Source organism: Mobula hypostoma, chromosome 9 (genome assembly GCF_963921235.1).
Source record: "Mobula hypostoma chromosome 9, sMobHyp1.1, whole genome shotgun sequence".
Classification (NCBI taxonomy): Eukaryota; Metazoa; Chordata; class Chondrichthyes; order Myliobatiformes; family Myliobatidae; genus Mobula; species Mobula hypostoma.
The window spans coordinates 151,232,329-151,260,053 of NC_086105.1; the positions used below are offsets into that span (position 1 = coordinate 151,232,329).

Below are 27,725 nucleotides of genomic sequence, written 5' to 3' on the forward strand. Positions count from 1 at the left end.
GGGGAAGGAAGAGGGGGAGAAAGGGAGGGGAAGGGGAGGGGGAAGGGGAGAAAGGGAGGGGGAGGGGAGAAGGGGAGGGGGAGAAAGGGAGGGGGAGGAGAAAGGGAGGGGGAGGGGAGAAAGGGAGGGGAAGGGGAAGGAAGAGGGGAGAAAGGGAGGGGAAGGAAGAGGGGGAGAAAGGGAGGGGAAGGAAGAGGGGGAGAAAGGGAGGGGGAGAAAGGGAGGGGAAGGAAGAGGGGAGAAAGGGAGGGGGAGAAAGGGAGGGGAAGGAAGAGGGGAGAAAGGGAGGGGGAGGGGAAGGGGAGGGGAAGGGGAGGGGAAGGGGAGGGGGAGGGGAAGGGGAGGGGGAGGGGGAGGGGAGGGGAAGGGGAGGGGGAGGGGAAGGGGAGGGGGAGGGGGAGGGGAGGGGAGGGGAGGGGGAGGGGAAGGGGAGGGGAGGGGGAGGGGAAGGGGAGGGGAGGGGGAGGGGAAGGGGAGGGGAGGGGGAGGGGAAGGGGAGGGGGAGGGGGAGAAAAGGAGGGGAGAGAGTGGTGGGGGTTGGGGTTAAAGTGTGTGGCTGGGGAGGAGAGAGGTGTGAGGGTAGGGAGAGGGAAGTGGAGTGGGGTGGTTGGGAGGGAGGGGGTAAGTTCAGGAGAGGCAGTAGGGATTGGGGGTGAGTGTGTGTGTGTGGGTGGGGGAGAGGAGAGGGAGTGTGGTGGGTGGAGTGGAGGGTAGGGAGTCGGAGGGGGAGAGGGAGAGGAAGGAGTGGAGTCGGAGGGGGAGAGTGGAGAAGGCCGGTGTGGGGAGGAGACGGGTGTAGGGCCTCGGAGGGTAAAGGTGTCCTCACCCCGGCGCCTGAGGTAGGCGGGTCCCGGCGGCAGCGCCGGGGCGGTGCCAGGCCGAGGGTGGGATTGTCCCGGGAGCTGGCGGTTGGCTGCGCCCGATGTGGGCCGGCCGAGAACCGAGGAGGGTCCCGGGATCTGCCGGCCCACCACCTCCTCGGGAGGCAGTGCCTGCCCGCCGCCGCTAGTGAACCGCAGTGCGAGCGGCGAACGGACCATGTACACCATCAGCCGGGGCCCCAGTCGGCTGGCCACTCAGCGGAGGACGGGTAAGCCGGGGGGCGGGGGGTGTCCGGGTCGGGGCCGGGGCCGGGGGCTGGGGGTGTCCGTGCCGGGTCGGGGCCGGGGGCTGGGGGTGTCCTTGCCGGGTCGGGGGTGTCCGGGCCGGGACCGGGGGTCGGGGGTGTCCGTGCCGGGACCGGGGGCTGGGGGTGTCCGGGCCGGGCTTGGCCGACTATCACACCCGCTTCTCTTCCCGCAGGACCATCCCAGCAGATCGAAGCCAAGCCCGGCTGCGACCTGAAGCAGAAGCCGGTGGGGAGGTGAGTCGCGGCGGGTTGGGGTGTTGGGACAGACCCGGGGTGAGGGGCTGGTCTGCCACCTTTGCCCTCTCCCCTCTGCTCCACCCCGACCTTGCGGTGAAGGTGACGCCGGGGACGGGACGGGACGGGACGGGACGCGGTGGGGGGGCTGGTTGTGCCCCCTAGTGCCGAGGCCCAGCGCCGTCATGTGTTCCAGAGTTGCATAAGATTCGGCGGCGGTGTGACCTTCAGCTCGGCTCCTGCCGGGTGCCGGACAGCCGGGGATCGCAGCACCGAAGGGAAGGGAAGTGAGGCGAGGTGAAGTGAAGGGGTCTGGGGAGCGTGTTGTCAGTCAGTCCACCCATCAACATTCAGCAGGGTTTTCCCTCATTTGGTGATCTTCTCCCAGTGTGGAAACACCAATGCCCTTGAACGGAAAATCCTACAAAAAGTAGTGGATAAGGCCCAGTGAAGCCCTCCCGACCTTCGGGCACTTCCACACGGAGCCCTGCCAAAAGAAAGCGGCATCTTCATCGAGGACCCTCACCATCAAGGCCATGCTCTTCTGGCTACTACCGTCGGGAAGCACGTACAGCCTGAGGTTCAGGAACAGTTAATACCACCTGGCTCCTGAAGCAGAGGGGACAACTTCACTCACCCCATCATTGAAGTGTTCCATAAACAAAGGACTCCTCATCTCCTGCTCTCCATATTTCCTGAGAGTATTAGAATACAAGGGCAGGGGTGTAAATGCAGTCATCCCACCTCTCCCGGAACTTCCGGGAGTCTCCCGCATATTAATAGTGGCTCCCTGATGCCCGCAAATTATATACAATATCACGGAAATCAATTTTTTTGAAAGCGAGCGAGAGAAAGGCAAGTGAGAGCGCGCCAGCGACAGAGAGAGAGAGAGAACGAGAACGAACGAACCATGGCAGAGTGTTCCAAAAAAATATATAAAACGTACGTCACCCCAGACTACACTAAAGTGTACCCCTGCCTAATAGGGGTCAAAATAATGACAGTGTTGCTCGCTGCACTGTTTGCAACAGTGACTTTTCTATTGCCCATGGTGGGTTAAGACTGTAAAAGACCTGTTGAGGTGAGTTTAACAGGTGTCATTCGTTCATTAGCATAGCTAACATTATTTAAACTAACTGGCTAGCTGCTAACGAGCTACTCTATTGCAGACATTCCACCTCTCCCGGAAATTCCGGGAGTCTCCCGCAAATTGATGGTGCTACCTCCCTGAAATGAGTTTTTGCAGGGTGGGATGTCTGTAGAAAAGGGCATCAGGTGTTTTGAAGATCTTTTCTTAGACAATTGTTTTGCAACTTTTGAACAACTGTCTGCAAAGTTTAACCTACCTAATACTCATTTCTTTAGATATCTTCAAATTAGACATTTTATTTTACCTCAGCTAAGAGGAAATTTCTAGATGAAACAGCCGACCAAGATCCTCTGAGCGGCTTCACGGCCGGCCCGATCTCATTGGCTGCCACACGACCACATGACGTCTCTGCGCACGCTTCGAACACGTGGGAGCTTGCGCGCTGACGTCATCCCGGCACAGAGGCGGGTCTATAGATAAACACAAAATACTCTGCAGATGCCGGGGTCAAAGCACCACTGACAACACACTGGAGGAACTCAGGAGGTCGGGCAGCATCCGTGGAAAAGATCGGTTGACGTTTTGAGCCGGAACCCTTCATCAGGACTGAAGAGGGAAGGGGCAGAGACCCTATAAAGAAGGTGGGGGAGGGTTGAAGGGAGAATGCACCTTCTTTATAGGGCCTCTGCCCCTTCCCTCTTCAGTCCTGATGAAGGGTTCCGGCTCGAAACATTGACCGATCTTTTCCACAGATGCTGCCCGACCTCCTGATTTCCTCCAGCGTGATGTGAGTGTTGCTTTGATCCCGGCATCTGCAGATTATTTTGTATTGGGTATGTTTAAAATGGAGGTTAATAGATTTAGGTATTTAATTAGTAAAGGCATCAAAGGTTACAAGGAGAAGGCAAGAGAATGGGGTTGAGATGGATAATAATTCAGCCATTATGAATGGTGGAGCAGACTCACGGGCCAAATGGCCTAATTAACACTGCTTAGACCTTTTGATTTTCAATAGGTTTCGAACATAAGTGCACGATGGAAGTAACCCGCGTTTGCCCCTTCTGTCAGTGGCAACTGTTCTGCTGGGCTTAGTAGCTAAGCCCCACGCGAAAGCCTGAAGGAAACCCAAGCAGTCACGGGGAGAACGTACAAACTCCTTACAGACAACAGCGGCATTGAACCCTGATCGGGACCGCTGGTGCAGTAAACCGCCATGTTAAAGAGCCGTCTCTGACCTACTCCTCTTCATGGCTGCAGAGTTTGTGAATACAGTGGTGATTTTCCAGAATTCCTGGGGTTCAGGAAAAGTCCTAGCAGATTGTAAAGTGGGATTAGTAACTCTCCTGTTAGAGAGAAATTAGTGAGCTAAAGATTAACCGCTTTCATTGCTGGGGCAACTGGTCTGATCTGCTAATCAGGGTGTTTTGGAAGTCGTGATACGGCAAAGTTAGCAAGGATGCATGAAAAGGAAATCGTGCACAGAACAATTCAGGGGAGTGTTCGGTCAGGAGAGAGTAGAGACGGTTTGTGGTTGTAGTATTTCTGGATTTTCAAAGGCTTGTGATAAGATATAACGAAATGTTTTTATTGAGAATAAAGGTTTACGATTAGATTAGACGATAAGGTAGGAGCATAATTACGCCAATCAGCAATTGAGTCTGTCTGCCATTCTGTCACGGCTGATTTATTATCCCTCTCAATCCCATTCTCCTGTAAACTTTGATGCCCTGGCTAATCAAGAACCTCTCACCCTCCACTTTAAATATTCCCAATTACTTGGCTTCCACAGCTGCCTGTGTCAGTGAATTTTACAGATTCACCACCTAGTTAATGAAATTCCTCTTTCTCTCTGTTCTAAATGGTTGTCCCTCTTTTCCGAGGCTGTACTAAGCTCACCCACTACAGGAAACAACTTCTCCACGTCCACTCCATCTGGGTCATTCTTCTAAACTCCAGTGAGCACAGGCCCAGCTTTACTTGTCACACGTACATCAAAAATGACCAACGACCAACACAGTCCGAGGATGTGCTGGGGGCAGCCCACAAGTGTCACCATGCTTCCAACACCAACATAGCGTTCCCACAACTTACTAACCCCCAGCCGGTACGTCTTTGAAATGTGCAAGGAAACCCACACGGTCACAGGGAAAACGTCCAAACTCCTTGCAGTCAGCGGCAGGAATTAAACAGCGACTGGTGATGGCTAACCTCGACGCTGCCGTGCTAGCTGCACACTTACAGGTTCAGTAAATCAATTGGGATGGAGGGACGAAGGGGAATGGATGTGCCGAGGACATAATGGGACACTGACGTCCTCAGTGGAGCTGAAGAAGACTCATTAGATGGCCTGACTGGGAACGTGCTGGTACAGGACATGACGGCCTGACTGGGAATGTGCTGGTACAGGACATGACGGCCTGACTGGGAACGTGCTGGTACAGGACATGACGGCCTGACTGGGAACGTGCTGGTACAGGACATGACGGCCTGACTGGGAATGTGCTGGTACAGGACATGACGGCCTGACTGGGAACGTGCTGGTACAGGACATGACGGCCTGACTGGGAACGTGCTGGTACAGGACATGACGGCCTGACTGGGAATGTGCTGGTACAGGACATGACGGCCTGACTGGGAATGTGCTGGTACAGGACATGACGGCCTGACTGGGAATGTGCTGGTACAGGACATGACGGCCTGACTGGGAACGTGCTGGTACAGGACATAATGACCTGACTGGGAACGTGCTGGTACAGGACATGACGGCCTGACTGGGAATGTGCTGGTACAGGACATGACGGCCTGACTGGGAATGTGCTGGTACAGGACATGACGGCCTGACTGGGAACGTGCTGGTACAGGACATGACGGCCTGACTGGGAACGTGCTGGTACAGGACATAATGACCTGACTGGGAACGTGCTGGTACAGGACATAATGACCTGACTGGGAATGTGCTGGTACAGGACATGATGGCCTGACTGGGAACGTGCTGGTACAGGACATGACGGCCTGACTGGGAATGTGCTGGTACAGGACATAATGACCTGACTGGGAACGTGCTGGTACAGGACATGACGGCCTGACTGGGAATGTGCTGGTACAGGACATGACGACCTGACTGGGAATGTGCTGGTACAGGACATAATGGCCTGACTGGGAACGTGCTGGTACAGGACATGATGGCCTGACTGGGAACGTGCTGGTACAGGACATGACGGCCTGACTGGGAACGTGCTGGTACAGGACATGACGGCCTGACTGGGAATGTGCTGGTACAGGACATAATGGCCTGACTGGGAACGTGCTGGTACAGGACATGATGGCCTGACTGGGAACGTGCTGGTACAGGACATGACGGCCTGACTGGGAACGTGCTGGTACAGGACATGACGGCCTGACTGGGAACATATGACCTTGATTGAAAGAGTACAGAGAAAATTTACAAGGAAATTACCAGGATTTGAGGACCTGAGTAATAGGGAAATGTTGAACAGGTTTGGACTTCGTTCCCTGGAGTGTAGGAGAATGGGGGGAGATTCAACAGGCGTATACAAAATTATGAGGGGTATAGATAGGGTCAAGGCAAGCTGAAGTTGGGCGAGACTAGAACTAGAGGACATGGGTTAAAGGTGAAACATTTCAAGGGAAGCTGAGGGAACTTCTTCACTAAGAATGGTGAGAGTGTGGAATGAGCTGCCAGCAGAAGTGGATGTGCATTTGATTTCAACATTTATAAGGAGTTTGAATGGGAGGGTTATGGAGAGCAATGGTCCAGGTGCAGGTGGATGGGACTAGTTCAGCATGGGCTAGATGGGCCGAAGGGCCTGTTTCTGTGTTGTAGTGTCCTATGACTGACCTGTTCTACCCACTGTGTGTGGCTCCGGATTCAAGTGGTTGCTGTCACTTGTCTCCCTCACGTGCTCTTGCTGGGATGAAGAAAATGTAGACAAGGCCGTTGGCGGGTTTCAAAATTCAAAGTAAATATATGTCACCTTGTACAACGCCGAGATTCATTTTCCTGCAGACGTTCACAGTAAACACAATGGAATTAAAGGATGACTGTCCCCAACCAGCGTGCATAAGACAACAAACTCTGCAAATGCAAAAATAAAAGAAACTAATAAATATCGAGAACGTGAGATGAAGAGCCCTTGAAAGTGAGTCCACAGGTTGTGGGAACAGTTCAGTGTTGGGGTGAGTGGAGTTATCCCCTCTGGTTCGGGAGCCTGATGGTTGAGGGCTGATAACTGTTCCTGAACCCGGTGGGGGTCCCGAGGCTCTTGTACCCTTTTCCCAGTGGCAGCAGGAAAAAGAGAGCATGCCTGGGTGGTGGGGTGAGAAGGTCACTTGACGATGGATGCTGCTTTCCTGCGACAGCACTCTGTGTAGATCTGCTCAATGGCTTTACCCGTGATGAACTGGGCCATATCCAGTATTTTTTATAGGATTTTCTGTGCAAGGGCATTGGCGTTTCCATACCAGGCCGTGATACAACCAGTCCACATACTCTCCACCACACACCTACAGAAGTTTGTCAGGCTTGTAGATGGCGTGCTGAATCTTTGCCAAGTTCTAAGAAAGCAGAGGCACTGCCGTGGTTTCTTTGTACTGGCACTTGTGTTCTGGACCCAGGATAGATGTGTTGGCTGGAATGTTCCACTTGGGATAGAGAGAGAACACGAGCAGATTTCTCAGCAAGGTGTCAGACGTGGTGGCGGTTTATAGCTGCCCAGAAGCCGACCACAGCTCCTGCAGAGGAAACCTGTAACCCGTTTATCCAGGCACAAACTGGTACCTGTTCAGTGCTTCAAACTCTTCCATTCAGAAGTTTAACAGTCTGTAGTTTATTACTTTACAGCCCTACGCAGGGTCGCTGGAACAGTGGCTCTTTGAACTTTACCCTCCGAACACAGTTGTATCTACTCTCCGTCATTTTTTGGAACACCTCTCAGTGGTTCACAATCTCGTCCATTGGACAATATCTTGGCTTCCCTCCAACAATGACACAGGGGTTTGGTAAAAGCAGATAACTATAACTAGACTGCTCTGAATTCTGCTGGTATCTGTTCACAAGACTGGTTAAACAGAAACAGGTTTATTTTCACTGACTTGTTGGGAACTTTATTCCTTGTGGCAGCAGTAGGTGTAACAGATAAAAAGTGACCATAAATTACAGTAAGAACATGAGGGTCAGACCCAGGGTGACGCTCACTCTGCACCGTCCCGTCGCTTCCCCTCCCCTGCGCCGTCCCGTCGACACTCGCCATCCCGTTACACCGTCCCGGCGCACGCTCCCCCTCCCTCTCGCCATCCTGTTGCACTGTCCCTGTTTGCAAACTGTAATCCGAGTTGGTTTGGAGTAATGTATCAATGATTCTGACTAGTCTGATGCAATCAGAAGACGAATCCCTATAGTCGTCAATCGCCCTAGTTGGGACGTTACAGAGGGCAGCCATCTCAAGGACGTGTTGTTTACTTGTTTCTCACTACCCAGTGAAATATTATTCAGTCGATGTTCGAAGGAGATGAGAGAGAGGCTGTTGTTTGTGCCAAGGTTAGTTTATGAATGAGTGAATTGCTGCGACTTTTTCTGTATCCGTGCTTACAGTGGTTGTTCTATGAAAGTGCTCGCTCATTCAAACGTTCGTTAACCGGCCTGCTGCCCCACCCATTCACACAGTGGCTGGGTCTGCGCTGAGCTCACTCTCACTCACCTCCAAGGCTGGCAGCTCGCTGACTAGCCTCGGCACTGGAATAGAAGTACAGTGGATTCCAGTTAATCGGAGCAGCTGTTTGTTTGTGACAACTCTTAAAGAACAAAAACTAGTCATCAAAATAGCCAGGATTTCCCTTAGTTCTTTTGGGACAATATACCGTTCAATTGGGACAGGAGACTGTTGCTGAACAGTTTCTAACTCGCTTCAGACATGTGGTTAGGCACCACACCATGCTTAAATAGCTTTTAAATAGTTTCAGTTGCGTGCACTGATGTTCAAAAAGCAGTGATATTTGTCACTGGTAGTTGGCAAAAATAAGCAGTAAGACAATTCAGAACTGTTTTGTTCACTGTGGTTTCAAGCATTCAAGCTTGGGACGCTAGAAACAGGCGGGAGTGAAAATGAAATGATTTCATCACTTCAGCAGGTTAGAAACTATGAAGAGTTTGAAGGTATCAACAATCCTCTTGAATGTTACAATGAAAATGAAGATTTGGAGGATGCAGTTGTCTACAGTATTGTATGAAGGCAGACCATTATCTACACCAGCAGCCTGCACTGATTTTGTTCATTAGAATCATTGAAAAGAACACGTACACTGGATGAATCTTCTATCGGTTACTATTAGGAACTAATACACAGTTTTATAATGCCGTATTAGTGTTGATGGTGTTCTAATTTGTTCTGAATTTTATTTAAGTATATAGTTTGTTACTTGGTTTTATACTTTTTTTGCTTTTTTAATTGTTTCCATGAGAATTCAGCTAATTGGGACAGCTGCTTAATTGGGCCAATATGTACTGGTCCCAATATGCCCCAGTTAAAGCGGAATCCACTATTTTAAAATTCGTCCTTTGTTAGACCATAAGACTTCTGAGCAGAATTATGTCATTCAGCCCATCAAGTCTGCTCCGCCATTCCATCATGACTGATTTATTATCCTTCTTAAACCCATTCCCCTGCCTCCTCACCATAACCTTGACATCCTCACTAATCAGGAGCCTGTCAACCCCAGTTTTAAATATACCCAGTAACTCGGCCTCCACAGCTGTCTGTGGAATTAAATTCCACAGATTTTCTAAAGAAGTTCCCCTACATCTCTGTTCTAACCGGACGTCCCTCTGTTCTGAGGCAGTGCCCTCTGGTCTAAATTCTCCCATGACTGGAAGCATCTGCTCCACATCCACTCTATCTAGGCCTTTCAATATTTGATAGGTTTCAATGTGATCCCCTCTTTGTTTTAAACTCCAGCAAGCACAGGTCCAAAGCCGTCAAACACTCCTCATATGTTAACCCTGTCATTCCCAGCATAATTCTTTTCTGATTCAGCAGTAAGGCAGATGAACACGTGTTAAAGGTTACAATAGATAATTTCCTTAGTTGTTTAAAGAATAACCGGCAGAAAGGAAGGAAAATAGTTAATGAAGTAATAAGAGAGACAAAGTAACAGTGAGCCAATTGACATAATCTTCCACCAGAGGGAACTGAATCTACTGCTGGGGGAGCTGCAGATTACCACCAGCTTTTCCACTCTCACCATCTCTCAATAACCTCGTCTCTATCTCCAGCTCTTAGCACTAGTCAAGATTCAAGTTTATTTATCGAAGTTCAAAGTAAATTTATTGAAGTACACATATATATCACCATATACAACCCAGAGATTCATTTTCTTGTGAGCACACTCAATAAATCTGTAGAATAGTGTCCGTAACGGAACGGTGAAAGGCTGACTGACTAGGCTATTCAACCATTGTATAGAAGACAACACACTGTGCAATTACAAAAGGAAATAAAAAATACTAAATAAATATACAATAAATATCGAGAACATGAGATGAAGAGTGTTAGAAAGTGAGCCCATTGGTTGTGGGAAGATTTCAGTGGTGGGGTGAGTGAAGTTTTCCCCTTTGGTTAAGGAGTCTGATGGGTGAGGGGGTAGTAACTGTTCCTGAACCAGGTGGTGTGAGTCCCGAGGCTCCTGTATTTTTTTCCTGATGGCAGCAGCGAGAAGAGAACATGACCTGGGTGGTGGGGGGTCCCTGATGATGATTTTTAGATTTTAGATGGATGCTGCTTTGCTGTGATGATTCGGATAGATGTGCTCAATGGTTAGGAGGGCTTTACCTGTGATGGACTGGACCATATCCATTACTTGTTATAGGATGTACTGTTCAAAGGGATTAGTATTTCCACACCAGACCGTGATGCAACCAGTCAATATAGCATTTGTGTTAACAACCAGCACACCTGAGGTTGTGCTGGGGGCAGCCTGCAACTGTCGCACTGTATTCTGGCACCAGTATAGTGTGGGCCCCCCCCCTTCCGATGGAGTCTCTCCCGAATACAACAAGCTCTCTCCCTCTCTTCCAGTGGCCCAGCGCCCAAGCTGGTGTTTAACCGAGTGAACGGGAAACGTTACCCGACACCGTGCACTGCGGAGCGCAGAGAGGAGGAACACACCCCAGCACACGAGGAGAACGTGCGGTTTGTCTATGAAGGTAAGGGGAGAACAATGGCGAGCCTCTCATGCCTTTCCCAACCCAACCATGGGATCTTCTCTCTCCTGCCCCTCCCACACCCTGTATTTAAATTCGATTTCCCATTCCCATTCCGACATGTCAGTCCGCGGCCTCCTCTACTGTCCTGATGAGGCCACACTCGGGTTGAAGGAGCAACACCTCATATTCCATCTGGGTAGCCTTCAAGCTGATAGCATGAGCATTGATTTTTCCCCCACCCTCTCTTTTTCTATGTTTTCTATGCTTGACTATCTTGTTTTACACCCAGGTAGTTATCAAACTTCATGTGTAAGCTGCACGACACCCTGCCTGCCATTGGTCTGAACATCTGCATATTTCATCAGTTGCCTCTCTCCTTTCTCTTCTCCATCCTGTTCTAGGATTAACCTGGTCCCTGTTGGAATGTCTGATCCCAATGCTGACCATTTGAGAGGAAGCCAGTGCTAACGTGGACCCAAAACAGCTGACGAGGTTCCTTAAAGCATCTATGTAGAGGAATAAACAGTCGACATTTCGGACCAAGACCCTTCACCAGGACCTGAAGAAGTTCTAATAAGGGGTCTTGGCCCGAAATGTTGACTGTTTATTCCCCTCCATGGATGCTGCCTGACCTGCTGAGTTCCGCCAGCATTGTGTGTGTATTGCTGTAGATTTCCAGAATCTGGTCTCTTGTGTTTATGATGGGGTCGCTCGGGGCTCCCCGTGACACAGGGCGTAGAATACCATGTTTCAGGTTGAAGTTCATTGTTATCTGACTGTACATGTGTATAACTAAATGGAACAATATTGCTCTGCACCATGGTGCACCACAAAACACATCACATACAGCACATAAAACAGAATATTACCACAAGTAAGTTAATAAAATATGCGGGCATGCCAGTGTGTAGGCCAATCCGATGTCACCTCCCCACTTCCGCCCTCTGCCCTGCTTCTGAATTCTAGGATCCCATAAGCGTTCGAAGATTGAAGCACTGGAACACTTGCTCCGGTGGTTGCTTCATACCCTTCGCTATTTTACATCCATTGACTGGACCACCAACTCTGAAGTACTGGCTGTTAACTTTTGCTTGACATCCTTCTGCGATACCTTGGGTTGTGTCACTAAGTTAGAGGTGCTGTAGAAATACAAATTGTTTGTGATTGGGACTTGTGTTAGAGAATTAGCTAAAGTTCAAAGTAAATTTATTTTCAAAGCAAGAAAAAGTTTGTGAACCCTTTGCAATTACATGGTTTTCTGCATTAATTACTCATAAAATGTGGTCTGATCTTCATCTACGACACAATAATAGACATACAATCTGCCTAAACTAATATCACACAAACAATTGTCCTTTCATGCCTTTGTTGAACATATTGTTTAATCATTCACCGTCCAGGCTGGAAAAAGTATCCGAACCTTTGTATTTAATACGTAACTGGTTAGACCTCCTTTAGCAGGAATAACCTCCACCAAACGTTTCCTGTAGTTGCTGATCAGACTTGCACAACGGTGAGGAGGAATTTTAGACCATTCTTCCATATTTCTGAGATACCTTGCAGTGCCTCTTCAGGTCATGTCACAGTATCTCAATTGGGTTAAGGTCTGGACTCTGACTTGACCATTCCAAAACATAAATTTTCTTCTTTTTAAACCATTCTGCTATTGATTTTCTCCTGTGTTTCAGATCATTGACTTGCTACATTATCCAACTTCTATTAAGCTTCAGGTGACGGACTGCTACCCTGTAAACTGTCTCGATACAATTTTGAATTCATTGTTCCCTCAACAATTGCAAGCTGTCCAGACCCCAAGGCAGCAAAATGGCCCCAAACCATGATGCTCCTTCCGCCATGCTTCACAGTTGGGATGAGGTTTGGTGCTGGTGTGCAGTGCCTTTTTTCCTCCAAACGTGCATTTCTGTTGGAAGGTTCAACTTTTTTCTCATCTGTCCACAGAACATTGTCCCAGAAGCATTGTAGAACATCCAAGTGGTCTTTTACAAACTTGAGACACGCAGTAATGTTCTTTAAGGGGAGCAGTGGTTTCCTCCATGGTGTCCTTCCATGAACACCATTCTTGTTTAGTGTTTTTCTTATAGTGGACACATGAACAGAGACTTTAACAAGTTCTAGAGATTTCTGCAGGTCCTTTGCTGTTACCCTTGAGTTCTTTTTCACCTCCTTCAGCACTGCACATTGTGCTCTTGGTGTGATCTTTGCAGGGCACCCACTCCTCAGGAGACTATCAACAGTTCTGAGTTTCCTCCATTTGTAGACAATTTCTCTTACTGTGATGAACACTCGAGTCTTTAGAAATGTTTTTGTAGCCTTGTCCAGCTTCATGTATCTCTACAATTCTTCTTCTAAGGTCCTCTGAATGTTGTTTTGATCGAGGCATGGTGCACATAAACAGATCTTTCTTGAGAAGAGCAGGTTCCGTCAGTAACCCTGTTCTTTTTTTATAGAACAGGGCACCTCTACAACCCACACCTCCAGTCTCATCTCATTGATTGGAACACCCGACTCCAAATAGCTCTTGCCCCAGTGGTTCACATGGTTTTTGATCCTTGGCTGTGATTGTTTAAATGGTCGAGACAAGAAGTACAATTGTTTGTGTGTTATTATGCAGATTGTGTTTCTCTATTATTGTGACAGATGCAGATCAGATTACAATTAATGCGGAAAACCAGGTAATTGCAAAGGGTTCACAATCTTTTTCTTGCACCTGTATACGTCATTATATACAAACCTTAGATTTGTTTTCTTGTGGGCATTCACAGTAAATACAAAGAAACACAATAGAGTCAATGAAAAAACATGTACAAGGCGGACAGACAACCAATATGCAGTAGACACCAAACTGCAAATACAAAAAGACTAAAAAGCAATAAATATTGAGAACATGAGATGAAAGGTCTTTGAAGTGAGCCTTTAACAGTTCAGTGTTGGGATGAGTGAAGTCATTCCCTTTGGTTCAAGAGCCTGATGTTGAGGGGTAAGAACTGTTCCTGAACCTGGTGGTATGAGTCCTGAGTTCCCTGTACCTTCTTCCTGATTTCAGCAGTGAGAAGAGAGCATGTCCTGGGTGGTGGGGGTCCCTGATGATGAAAGTGACCGGGCAATAACGAACCTCAGCCTGGGGTGAGACTGCACCGTTGACCATCGGTGTGTAACAGCACCGATCTTCTGTCAGCTCTGCTGGGATGTCCGGATCGGGGATCTGTGGAGGGTCCGTCCCCTATCTGTGTGAGGGAGAGCACTAGGGGGACGGTGACAGACCATTGCTGAGCAGATTTACAGGGACATAGCCAGGGTGGAAGAGTTTTAAGAGTAAGGGCTGTCTTGGCTGAGATCGATTTCTTTGGACCAAGGCAGAGGGGATGTTGTTGAAGTGCGTGAATTGACAAGTCCCCTCACAGTGTTCAGAAGTGACTCTGTGGTGCAGTGCCTAGCGCAATGCGATTACAGCCCAGTGACCCGGGTTCAATTCCCACTTCCGTCTGTGAGGAGTTTGTACGTTCTCCCCATGACTGCGTGGGTTTCTTCTGGGTGCTCCAGCTTCCCCCCACTTTCTAAAGATGTACAGGTTAGATTATGAAGACACACAGTCCCCTTTTATTGTCATTTAGTAATGCATGCATTAAGAAATGATACATTATTCCCTCTGGTGTGATATCACAAAACACAGGACAAACCAAGACTTAAAAAACTGACAAAACCACATAATTATAACAAATAGTTACAAACAGTGTAACAATACCATAACTTGATGAAGAAGTCCATGAGCACAGTAAAGTTCAAAGTCTCTCAAATGTCCCACATCTCACGCAGACTGGAGAAGGAAGAAAAACTCTCCCTGCCATGCCGACCACAATCCGACTCTGAGTCATCAGAAAACTTCGAGCTCCGATCAGCTCTCCAACACCGAGTACTGAGCGCCATCTCTGTCCGAACGGTTTGACCTCCTTCTCGGTCACCAAAAGCAGGCAAGGCCGGGAATTTTGAGGCCTACCCTCCGAAAGATTCCCGACCACACAGTAACGACAGCAGTGAACGGGCATTTCAGAAATTTCTCCAGATGTTCCCCTGTGCTTTCACGTCCATTCTCCATCAAATCAGAATTGCCCACGGCCCCTATTTAACAGATACGATATCATTTTTCACCGGAGAGCTGCGCACGCGCGATGCGCTGCCATCTTCTCCTCCCGCTGGTTAGGGTTAGTGAATTGCAGCACACTACATTAGTGCCGGAAACATGGTCATACGTCTGGGCTGCACCTGATGCATCGTCAGACTGTGTTGGACAATGATGTGAACAATGCATTTCACTGTATGTTTCAATGTACATGTGACAAATAAAGCCTCTAATCTTAAATTGGCTAAATCTTTAGTTTGGGTTTAGAAGCAGGGATCTTGGATTTAAATGCTGGAGAGGAGAAGGGGAAAATGTGTCCCAAGAGGGTGGAAGTGGTGACTCCCTGCCCCTGTGAAGTAGAGCTGTTGTGGCAGGGACGTGAGAGGCCTCTCCCTCTGTTGTCCATTCCCAATGTCCGGAGGGAGTGACCGTGTGTGGACAGCTGCTCTCAACTCCCTCCGAGCTTCACACCTTCCAAAAGCTCCTGAGATAGGTGCATACAGAGAGATACGTTCAGCTAAATGTCACGGTAGATTCAGATAAACTCGGGTGGATGAGGAGGAGGGCGAGGAGGATGAGAGGTGACGATCGACCATTCAGCCCATTGAGTCTGCTCCACCATTCCATCATGGCTGATCCGGGATCCCACTCAACCCCATATACCTGCTCTCTTGCCATATCCTTTGATGCCCTGACTGATCAGGAAACTATCAACTTCTGCCTTAAATATACCGATGGACTTGGCCTTTCAACATTCGGTAGGTTTCAATGAGAACTCCCCCTACATTCTTCTAAATTCCGGTGAGTACAGGCCCAAAGCTGCCAAACACTCCTCATATGTTAACCCCTTGATTCCCAGAATCATCCTTGTGAACCTCCTCAGGACTCTCTCCAGTGACAACACATCCTTTCTGAGATATGGGGCCCAAAATCGTTGACAATACTTCAAGTGCAGCCTGACTAGTGTCTTATAAAGACTCAGTGTTATCTCCTTGTTTTTATATTCTATTCCCCTTGAAATAATTACCAACATTGCATTTGCCTTCTTTACCACAGACTTGCACGAGGACTCCTAAGTTCCTCTGCACCTCTGATGTTTGAACCTTCTCCCATTTAGGTAATAGTAGAGATGTACGTGATGGTGGCAGGCAAAGATCAAGTGGATAGCCAAAGACTTTTATTCAGAGTGGAAATGGCTAATAGAAGGGGGCATAACTTTAAAGTAATTGGAGGAAAGTATGGGGGGGAGGCAAGTGTTTTACACAGAGGTGGTAGCTGCGTGGAATGCCCTGCCCGGGGTGGTGGTAGCGGCAGATCAATTAGGGGTCCTTAAGCAACTCTGGGATAGGCACATGGATGATAGGAAAATGGAGGGTTATGTGGATTAGATTGATCTTAGGGTAGGTTAAAGGGTCAGCTCAACATTGTGGGCGGCGTGATGTAATGTATGTTCTAAATTCCCTCATTTATCTTCCTGTGGTAGCTCAGGGAACCCAGTTTGACAGGACACAGCCTTACAGTGTGTAACAGCCAGACTGTGTCGAGCTCTCTCCTCTCTCTCTCGGACACTGCTTCACACCAGGCAGGGAGGTGCTGGGACATTCAAGAACATGGGGGTTGGGTGTGGGAGAGATCAGCGACCTTAAACCTGTGGAAGTGACCAAATGAAGGAAATGGGTAAGCACACACAAGCAGTTCAACCCATGTTGCCAATGACAAAATACAGTAACTGGACCCAGATCTCACACACTCTTACAACTCAACCTCACTTCATTTTACTTGTGCACAAAGACAACAGCGTGGCCCCTGTCACCACACTGTTCTCAGAATTAGGTTATCAGTGATGGATATGGACCATTTGGTGAATTGTATATGTTTGAATTCCTGTTTGAAGATCAGTTGCCATTCATATTAGAGGTGTTAAAAGTCAATAGAAACTATAAGCTGACAACTGATGCTACTTTGAAGTTAGTAAAGCAATTGTCCGGTTTATTGGGTGTGTTTCACGTATTCCTATCTCATCTGTCTCCAGCACCCTGTAGTGTGTAAAGGGTAGACCTTTCTTAAAAAGTCTCACTTCAGAGGCCTCACTCGTCTGGTTTGAGTAAATACAGCCTCAATAAATCCCGCCTATCTCGTCTGCAGTAAGCAGAGGTATATCCGATGGTCTCACTTCAAAAGTCTGGGTAAACTACATCGGGCTGTCTTTGCCTGAACATCGTCTTTAACCCTTGCCTAACCACAACTTCCACAATTGCAGCTGGTGATTGACTGACTCTGAGAACTAATTAAATGTAGCACAAAATAATTTTACTTTAGAAGTTTAAAACTTATTTAGTACTTGTGGGTTGTGGGTACTCGTCCCTGATGGACCAATGACAGTTTAAAAGCTTGTCAGTGAAGGAAAGTCCAAATATTTTTGTGTGTTCAAAGTGCATGTTTTTCTGCTGTGCGGTTGACAGGGAACAAAGAGCATCTGTCACTGAGTGTGAGTTACTGAGAGTGACGGTTTTCCTGCCTGGGTAGGGTCCCTCTCTTCAGTGACAGAACTCAGCAGCGAACAGTCAGTGGCTATCAGACCCCCACTGGGACTTTGGGAACGTGTATTTTAATAAGAGATGAACAGAGAGCATGGGGTTTGCCAGGCAATGGGGAAAGTGGGGCTGTTTGGATGAGTGTCCCAGGAACCAGTCTCCCCTGTGCTTTGTTCTTCTCTGGCTCTGGTTGTTAATGCCCCAGGCTCTGTGAACTCTCACTCCGTGACAACCTCACCTGCTGTACAAGGTAGTGTAGACCATGCAGAGATTGGAATGAAACGTTAAATATAGCTGTTCGAGCCACAACGTTGTGCTGATCAATCTAATCCTTACCTCTGACGTAGTCCTCCCTTTTTTATCATCTAAGAGTTTCTTCAATGCCCCTAATGTATCTGCCTCTACTACCACCCCTGGCCGGGTGTTCCATTCACCCAACACTCTGTGTTTTTTAAAAAGAACTATCTCTGACATCCCTCCCCCTATATTTTTCTCCAGTCACCTTTAAATTATTTTATTTGTTGAGATACAGCGCAGAACAGGTGCTTCCAGCTCTTTGAACCACGCTGCTCAGCAATCCCTGATTTAACTTTAGTCTAATCTCAGGACAATTTACAATGACCAATTAGCCTACCAACCGGTACGTGTTTGGACTGTGGGAGGAAACCGGAGCACCTGGAGGAAACCCACGTGGTCACGGGGAGAACATACAAACTGCGATGGGAATTCAACCTGGGTCACTGGTACTGTAAAGCGTTGTGTTAACCACTACACTACTGTATGATGGGAATCGCTACTGTTGTAAAGCGTTGTGCTAACCACTACAATACCGTGTGGTATTAGCTATTTCCACCTTGCGAAAATGTCTCCAGCTGTCCACTCTTATCAATGCCTCTCATCATCTCATATACCTCTATCATGTTACTTCTCATCCTCCTTTACTCCAAACAGAAAACCCCTAGCTCGTGTAAGACTCGCTTTGCCTAGTGGTATGATCTCGGGGTGATAACCCCCTGCCCGGCCAAACTTTAGCACTCTTGTTTGGGTGGATGCTGCGTGTTGTGTCCCCTGTGTAACATCAATACCCCGAAATAACATTCAGTCCACAATGTGTGGTTAAACGATTAAGATTTTATATTTAAGTATGGGGTTAGTAGAGAAACAAAAGAAAAGGAAAACAAATAAAAGGCGCCAATAATCTCATAAACAAATCCAGTGCACAAACGTTGGAGCTCACAGATTCCCTTTCGCTGATCCTCCTTCGCTAGTTGGCTCCTGGGCTCCCACCCCAAGCCCAGGCCCAGCGAGTCTGGCAACCATCTCCTCAAGCCACGTCTTCTGTCTTCATCCTCCTCGCGCCTTCTCCCCCAAGCCCGTGCAAACTAACAGCTTTCACACAGACAGAAAGAATAACATCTCTCCCAATTGGTTAGCAAATGAATACAAGTCCTGTTATCACTAATTAAAACCCAAACATGCTGCTACAGAGAACATTACCTCATCAATTAACATTACGGAGAAGCCATTCCATTATTAGCCTTAGCAAGTAACATGAAACCCTTACACTCACTCAAGCCTATTCTCATAAGACATGCTCTCTAATCCAGACAGCATTCTGCCCCCTCTCGAAAGCTTCCACATGAGGGTGACCAGAGCTGAACACAGTACTCCAAGAGTGGTCTAACCAGAGTTTTACAGAGCTACAACATTACCTCACAGCTCTTGAACTTGATCAACACAACATACGCCTTCTTAACAACCCTATCAATTCGTGCACCATCTGCCTTTCCTGCTGGAGTGGAGCCAGTGGTCAGTTTGGAGGAGACTTCCCCAGTGCCCTGACGAATACTTATCCCCCAGTCAAAATCCAATAAAAATTAGCTTTATTTGTTGCATCTACATCAAAATACAAATGTGTTGTGTCAATGAGCAGCACTGTCTGACGATTGGACTGGGGGCAGCTCGCAAGTGTGGCCGTGCTTCCAGTACCACCATAGCCCTCACCCATACGTTCATGGAAACCCACGGTTAATAAAGTTGATCTTTAACTCATTTGATGGCTCAGGGCCTGTGCTTGGTGGAGTTTATAGGAATGAAGGGGGAACCTCGCTGAAATCTATCTAATATTAAAAGGCCTTGATATAATGGATGTGGAGAGGATGTTTCCTATAGTGGGGGAGTCTAGGACCAGAGGGCACAGCTTCAGAATAGAGGGAGGTCCATTTAGAACCATGAGGAATTTCTTTAGCCAGAGGGTGCTTAATCTGGAATTCAGTGCACAGGTGGCTAAACCATTGGGTATATTTAAAACAGAGGTTGATTGACTCTTGATTAGTAAGAGTGTTGAAGGTTACAGGGAGAGGGCAAGAGGGTAGGGTTAAGAGGTATAATATATCAGCCATGATGGAATGGTGGAGCAGACTTGATGGGCCAAATGGCCCAGTTCTGCTCCTGTGTTGGATGGGATATGTGTGGCTGGTGAATGATGTTACTTGAATAAAACTTCTTCCTTTGCTTCCTTCCTCCTGTGGCATTAGGGGAGCCCACCTGTCTCCTGCCCGGTCTTTAGCTCTCTTTCATCCGAATACTCTTTCTCCCAGCCTGGCAGCAGGTGGAAGAACAGCTCGGGGCCAGCCGGCGGCCGGACAACAGCCAGAGTCCCCGTGGAACGGTGGAGTACGTGGAGAAGACACCCAGCCAAAACTTGAATAGTGAGTGTCATTGAGTACGGTTGCTCCTTAATGGATGTGTATGGTCCTGACCCGTTAACCCTCTGAGTTCCCTGGGGGGGAGGGTGTATGGTCCTGACTCATTAACCCTTCTGAGTTCCCCAGGGGGGTGTGTATGGTCCTGACCCGTTAACTCTTCTGAGTCCCCTGGGGGGGGGGGCAGGTGTATGGTCCTGACCCATTAACCCTTCTGAGTTCCCCAGGGGGGTGTGTATGGTCCTGACCTGTTAACCCTCTGAGTTCCCCAGGAGTGTTCAGGAAATAAGAGTATTGATCAGTGCAGGCCATTTGGCCCATAATGTTGTGCCAATCTTTCAACCTACTTCAAGATCGATCTAACCTGTCCCTCCCTCATAGTCCGCCATTTTTCTATCAGCCATGTGCCCAAGAATTTACTCGGTGCCCCTAATGTATCTGCCTCTGCCATCACTCCTGTGCCAGGGTGTGCCTAGCACCAGCACAATGTGCAAGAAAAAAAACTACCTCTGACATTCCCCCCCCCCCCCCAATATTTTTCTCCAATCAGCTTAAAATTATACCCCCTTGTATTAACCCATTTCCATTCTGGGTAAAAGTCTCTGGGTGTCAACTTGATCTGTGCCTCTCATTCAAGATTCGAGTTTGTTTAATGTCGTTTCCAGTAACAAGTGTAAACAAGAGTGAAACAATTGTTACTCCGGATCTGATGCAGAACAAAAAACCCACAATAGACAAAGAACACAGTAAATATAAATACTTAGCTTACATACAGAGATTGATTGTATGTCTATAAAGTGACACTGGGCGCAGGAGTGTCTGTACACAAGATGACTGACAGGACATGATAAAGTAGTGGTGGTTGGGGGTGTGTTGGGGTGGGTTAGTGGGTGGAGGTGTTGATCAGCCTTACTGCTTGGGGAAGGTAACTATTTTTGAGACTGCTGGTCCTGGTGTGGATGTCACGTTGCCTTCTCCCTGATGGGAGTGGGACAAACAGTCCATGAGCAGGGTGGGTGGGATCTTTCATGATTTTACTGGCGCTTTCCCAGCACCTTTCTGTATGCAAGAGGATTCTGTGTATACAAGATGATTTTACTCTCAACTGTGCTGTCTTGGGATTGGACATTTGACAAGGAACCCTGTGTGTGTGTTTGTGTATGAGTGTGTGGAGTTCCTATCTCATACCAGAATTGGACATTTGACAAGGAACCCTGTGTGTGTGTTTGTGTATGAGTGTGTGGAGTTCCTATCTCATACCAGAATTGGACATTTGACAAGGAACCCTGTGTGTGTGTGTGTGTATGAGTGTGTGGAGTGTCTATCTCATTCCAGGATTGGACATTTGACAAGGAACCCTGTGTGTGTGTGTGTGTATGAGTGTGTGGAGTGTCTATCTCATTCCAGGATTGGACATTTGACAAGGAACTGTGTGTTTGTGTGTGTATGAGTGTGTGGAGTGTCTATCTCATTCCAGGATTGGACATTTGACAAGGAACTGTGTGTGTGTGTGTGTATGAGTGTGTGGAGTGTCTATCTCATTCCAGGATTGGACATTTGACAAGGAACCCTGTGTGTGTGTGTGTGTATGAGTGTGTGGAGTTCCTATCTCATTCCAGGATTGGACATTTGACAAGGAACCCTGTGTGTGTGTATGAGTGTGTGGAGTTCCTATCTCATTCCAGGATTGGACATTTGACAAGGAACCCTGTGTGTGTGTGTGTGTATGAGTGTGTGGAGTGTCTATCTCATTCCAGGATTGGACATTTGACAAGGAACCCTGTGTGTGTGTGTGTGTATGAGTGTGTGGAGTGTCTATCTCATTCCAGGATTGGACATTTGACAAGGAACCCTGTGTGTGTGTGTGTGTAGGAGTGTGTGGAGTTCCTATCTCATTCCAGGATTGGACATTTGACAAGGAACCCTGTGTGTGTGTGTGTGTATGAGTGTGTGGAGTGTCTATCTCATTCCAGGATTGGACATTTGACAAGGAACCCTGTGTGTGTGTTTGTGTATGAGTGTGTGGAGTGTCTATCTCATTCCAGGATTGGACATTTGACAAGGAACCCTGTGTGTGTGTTTGTGTATGAGTGTGTGGAGTGTCTATCTCATTCCAGGATTGGACATTTGACAAGGAACCCTGTGTGTGTGTGTGTGTATGAGTGTGTGGAGTGTCTATCTCATTCCAGGATTGGACATTTGACAAGGAACCCTGTGTGTGTGTGTGTGTATGAGTGTGTGGAGTGTCTATCTCATTCCAGGATTGGACATTTGACAAGGAACCCTGTGTGTGTGTTTGTGTATGAGTGTGTGGAGTGTCTATCTCATTCCAGGATTGGACATTTGATAAGGAACTGTGTGTGTGTGTGTAGTTTCTATCTCATTCCATGGGTCTAAAGCTGACGTCTTTCCTTTGTCTGGTTAGTAGACTTTGTCCCCATCGACCTGGAGGAATGGTGGGCGAAACAGTTCCTGGCCAACATTCAGAACTCGTCTTAGAGCCGCTGGACTGGTCCAATCTGCCGGGAGGATGTCAGCAGTCAGCAACAAGTGGATTTCTTCAGATCTCTCCCTCCTCTTGCTGTGACTTACATAGAGCGAAGATGTTTCTATAGAAACCAAATCAGCTGAGATACTTGGCAGCAACCATTGGGCCTTTGGCCTTTGCTCTGATTGGGTGAAATCCCCTGCCTTTCTGCAATAAAGCAGCGAATTTTCAGCAAAGTACCCCGGGTCATCTTCACAAGGCTTCAGAAGATATTTCTGTCCTCTCGGACTGGATGGATGTGTTAATCCTGTGCTAGTCCACGTCTGGTGACATCCTACACCTGGCCTCGGGATTGAGCCAGCTCTGCCTCACGAGTTGAGGAGCCTCCTCCAGCTGACTGAGGGCATAAACTCAACACATGCAAGCCCTGGTCAACCAGTGCCTTCTTTCCCTGACCCCCCTCACCATCCCTGGAATGAGGTGACATCACTCTGTTCTTCTACCACTGTGTCAGCGTTAACTCTGTTCCCTCACCCTGCTTCTTGCACAGAACACATTCCTCAGCGCCAACCTACCCGTAAATGAGAAATTCCCATGATGTAAATGTTAAATGTCAAAGTTGCTGGTGAACGCAGCAGGCCAAGCAGCATCTATAGGAAGAGGCGCAGTCGACGTTTCAGGCCGAGACCCTTCGTCAGGACTAGGGGGGAAGGGTCTCGGCCTGAAACGTCGACTGCGCCTCTTCCTATAGATGCTGCTTGGCCTGCTGCGTTCACCAGCAACTTTGATGTGTGTTGCTTGAATTTCCAGCATTTGCAGAATTCCTGTTGTAAATGTTAAATGTGGCAGGTTTTGGGGAACTCTCCCCTGATATTCCCATGTGGGTGAAGGTTTCCCATCCTTTCTGGGCAGGCTCCTCCAGCTGGCAGACAAGCCAGCCTGCCTTCCAGGGATGTGGGGTCGAGGGGCTGTTGGCTGGATAGTGGGGATGTACCAGGATCCCAGAGGCTGCTCTCGCTCTCGCTCTCTCCCTCCACCTCAGCAGAATGGCCATTCCCTTCCTCGCATCTCCTGTTTCTGTCAGGGATCTGAATGGCACCACTCCTGATTTAGTAGCTGCCTACGATGCTTGGAGAATGCACTGTGATCGCCACTGCCTTAATGCCAGAGGCACCCTCTGGGTTAGTGACAGACCAGCATCTCAAACTACCTATCACACTGTGGCCTTTCGTGGTGTCCGTTATCCTTCAGGTACAGCGAGTGAAGGTGGGGTGGGGGTTTGGGTCACACCTTGTACCTGCGGACTGCAGGACTGTGTACTGATGAACTTGAGTGAGGAGACCTGGTTACCTCTCCAGCGCCCTCTGCTGTTTACACATGCAGCTGCACCCACTGCCCCTCAATCACAGTCTCACGTTGAAGCTCGGAGATCAGCAGGTTTCCTAAAGTCCTGCCTTTTAGCTGAACGCAGGCCCTGGCAACATCTTCTGCGGTCCTGCATTCAGTCGGCTCGGCCGTATCTACTGTATCCACTTCCCTGGCCCCACACTGGGTCCGCCTGCTTGCTAGGGTGTAGGCTTCTGTTATCTTACTGCCCCACTCATGGCAGGAAAGGCCAGCTGGACCCTGAGCTTCGACACCAATCGGTGGGAGATGGTGCTGCAACCTATCTCACTCACATTCTGTCTCTGGAATGTGAGAACCACTGTAGAACAGCTATCTCCATCCAATGTAAATCTGGAATAATTTAGGATGGAGGGGGTTAGGCTGCTGTATAGGACTTTTCAATGCTGGGCCCAGCCTGAGGAATTGTGTGCTGTCTCCTCCTACCCCACTGCCCTGTACTCCAGTGTCTTTGCTTTACAGGTTCATGTTCATTTCCCAAATCCTTTCTGCCCTCATGGGTTTATTAATGCAGATGACCCCAAACAGTTCCCCTCCCACTTTACTTTTGGTTCTAGGTTCTCATCTTCCTACCAGGTTTACAATTCTTTATTCTCCCACGTCTTCTGCATAATTATGAAATTCGTACCACCCCCCCTTACACCTGCATACTCATCACTGCTTTCCCCTGATGTCCAACCTGTCCCCCCTGTCCCCATTCCCCCTATGTCCAACTTGTCCCCCCTGTTCCCCTTGTCCCCATTCCCCCTCCGTCCAACCTGTCTCCGTTCCCCCTACGTCCAACCTGTCCCCCCTGTCCCCGTTCCCCCTCCGTCCAACCTGTCCCCGTCACTGCTCCCCCCCTACGTCCAACCTGTCCCTGTCCCCCCGTCCCCGTCACTGCTTCCCCCTACGTCCAACCTATCCCCATTACTGCCTCTTCCTCTCACTTCACACCCCACCAAGCTCCAAGTTGTCACCGAGTTCAGATGGGTTACATGATAAATTCATCTAAAGCATTAATTATGGATTGTACGGTGAATCTGGTTTTGGTTCATTAACTAATCCCCAATCCACACAAGTATTACCAGCAGTTGGTAACCTCCTGTATGGAACATTGCTGAAGCAAGTTGTGACTATCTCTATGGGCTTCCACACACTGTGCAAGTTACATCTGTCAGACACCAACTCTTTTCACAACATCATGACCTGCCCTAATCCAGTTAAGATTTACCCCTAAGTTCCCCATTAGGACCTTGTCCCTATTAATATAATTTCAAGCATTTTCCATTGATATCAACCTACCACCCTTCTCCCCACCCCCCTGTACAGTATGGGCAATGGATCCCTGCTCTCCCCTGTACAGTAAGGCTGCTTTTGACACTGATCTCTGTTCTGAAGTCCCAGGGAATGGTAAAGTTGCATCCAGTGACCCAGAGTTGCTGATGCGTGCGCGCGTGCAAGATTAAGTGTGGCCATGGCTCTGTGTAGATCAGGCTCACACAACAAGATGAATAGTATTTATTCAGATTTTTAAACTATGCAATGAGATGTAATATTTTCCACTGTGACTGATATAAGAATGGGAAAGGTGTTTAGAATAAAATGGAGGTGGGGGGGCGGGGTCAGGGCTCTGGAGAGAAGTCCATGTTAATGTTCTCTCTCTGGTTGCCAACCACTGTCCAGTGTGACTGAAGATAACATCGTTTCTGAGCCTGTGTAAGTGTAAAAAATAAATCCATGCTGGATGACTAATCTGAAAGGAAAATAAACAGATCAAATTTATTTATCTAAATACCGTTCTCCAAGTTGTCCTTGAATTGGGGATGAAATGTTCAACAGGAGGATTTGTAGGGTAAGAGTTTGCTTGAGTCTAACCTGTTCTGGTTGCCCATTATAAGAAAGATGTCAAGGCTTCGGCGAGGGTGAAGAAAAGGTTTACCAGGATACTGCCTGGATTAGAGGACTTGTGCTATAACGAGAGGCTGGACAAATTTGAGTTGTTTTCTCTGGAACAGTGGAGGCCGAGGGGAGATCTGATGGAGGTTTTATACGATTGTGAGAGGCATTGACAGATGTTTTCCCAGGGCTGAAATGTCTAACACCAGAGGGCATGTATTTAAGGTGCGAGGGGGGTAAATTTCAAATGAGGTGTGAGGGGCAAGTTTTTACACAGAGTGTGGTAGGTGTCTGCAATGCAGATACATTAGATAGGTACATAAATGGAAGAAAATTGGAAGGCTATGGCCATTGTGTAGACAGATTAGTTAGCCATTTGATTACTAATTTAATTGGTTCAACACAACACTGTGGGCTGTAGGGCCTGTTCCTGAGCTCTATGTCCCAGAACAGTGCTAAAGGGGATGAGTTACCACTTCCATCACCAATGCCTCACTTTGTTGTCTTGCTTCTTGCCCACGGTAGAGTACAGTGTGTGGGAAATGAACTAGGAAAGATCACAGCAAGAAACTGTTTATTCCACCTGGGCTGTGAACAGACGGGTAAAAGGAGTTCACCGCACGTTTCAATGACTTAGAAGAAATTGAACCGGAATTGAGTCAGATCTGTATCAACCACGGTCTGCTCAGGATTCATGGGATTGTCTGCAGCGGATGCTTCAATCTTCAGCAATTTATTTGCAGTTTTCCTGAAAACTTTGCTCCTTGTTTGCTCTTCCACTGGTTTGATGGTGGCAGATCTTGTAGCTGGAAGAGATTAACATTTCAAATCCCATATCCAGCAACACACTCATCCACACTCAACAGCCGGTGACACAGAGAAGCTCATTTGTAACACAATGTTGAGCCATTCATCGTCACAAGAGCACGGCAACACAGATAGACCCTTCGGCCCATCTAGTCCATGCTGAACTGTTATTCCGACTCGTCCAATTGACCAACACCTGGGCCATAGGTTAAGGGTAGAGTTAACAAACTGCAAGGATAAAAAGACTGACTTATGCATGCCCCTGAAAAGTCAGCAGGATGGCAGATATCATTTTCATTGGGAAACAGAAAAGGCATGTTAAAACAGCAATGTTACAATAATCATAAGAATTTCAATATGCAGGTAGATTAGGAAAATCAGGTTGGTGTTGGGTCCCAAGAGAGGGAATTGGGATTCCTTTTCAGAGCAGCTCGTGGTTGGGCCCACTAGGGGATCCTCTGTTCTGGATTGGGTGTTGTGTAATGAACCAGGTTTGATTAGGGAGCTTAAGGTAAAGGAACCCTTAGGAGACAGTGATCATAATATGGTAGAATTCACCCTGCAGCTTGAGAGGGAGAAGATAAAGTGAGTCGTATCATTACAGTGGAGTAAAGGGAATTATTGAGGAATCAGAGAGGAGCTGACTAAAGTTGATTGGAAGGGATGACGGCAGAGCAGCTGTGAAGAAATAGTATTCTAAAGGGAAGATGAAGCAACTGGCTGACAAGGAAATTTAAAGACAGCATAAAAGTAAAAGAGGGCCTATAATACAGCAAAAATTAGTGGCAAGTTAAAGGATTGAGAAGCTTTTAAAAACCAATAGAAGGCAACTAAAAGAGCACAAGGAGAGAAAAGATGAAATATGAAGGTGAGCTAGCCAATAATATCCAAGAGGATACCAAAATTTTTAAATATATAAACAGTAAAAGAGAGGCGAGAGTAGATAGTAGACTGCTGGAAAGGTAGTAATGGGGGACAAAGAAATGGCAGATAAAGTTAAGTATTTTGTGTTAGTCTTCACTGTGGAAGACACCAGCAGTATGCCAGAAATTCAAGAGTGTCAGGACAGAAGCCAGTGTAGCTGCTATTACTAAGGAGAG

General features: G+C 47.9%; 2 protein-coding genes across 4 annotated transcripts in view; one reads left to right on the forward strand and one right to left on the reverse strand.

Annotated features, from left to right (window-relative positions):
• The first annotated feature begins 890 nt into the window (after window positions 1–890).
• On the forward strand, window positions 891–23,198 carry mcrip2 (MAPK regulated corepressor interacting protein 2). 2 transcript variants are annotated; one of them, XM_063059489.1, is made up of 5 exons: window positions 891–1,090; window positions 1,303–1,363; window positions 10,544–10,671; window positions 19,944–20,054; window positions 22,474–23,198. In XM_063059489.1, the coding sequence occupies exons 1-5, from the start codon at window positions 1,039–1,041 to the stop codon at window positions 22,545–22,547; spliced, it is 426 nt and encodes a 141-aa protein (XP_062915559.1). In that variant the 5' UTR covers window positions 891–1,038; the 3' UTR covers window positions 22,548–23,198. The 2 variants fall into 2 exon arrangements, with proteins under 2 accessions (XP_062915559.1, XP_062915560.1); XM_063059490.1 differs by having other exon boundaries at window positions 893–1,090; window positions 22,477–23,197.
• Window positions 23,199–23,212: 14 nt separating this feature from the next.
• Window positions 23,213–27,725, reverse strand: part of c9h8orf33 (chromosome 9 C8orf33 homolog) — a 41,205-nt gene continuing 36,692 nt past the window's right edge. For both annotated transcript variants that reach the window (XM_063059487.1, XM_063059488.1), the window contains exon 7: window positions 23,213–26,624. In XM_063059487.1, coding sequence (XP_062915557.1) covers window positions 26,452–26,624 — 173 coding nt within the window. In that variant the 3' untranslated portion in view covers window positions 23,213–26,451. The remainder of the gene's footprint in view (window positions 26,625–27,725) is intronic.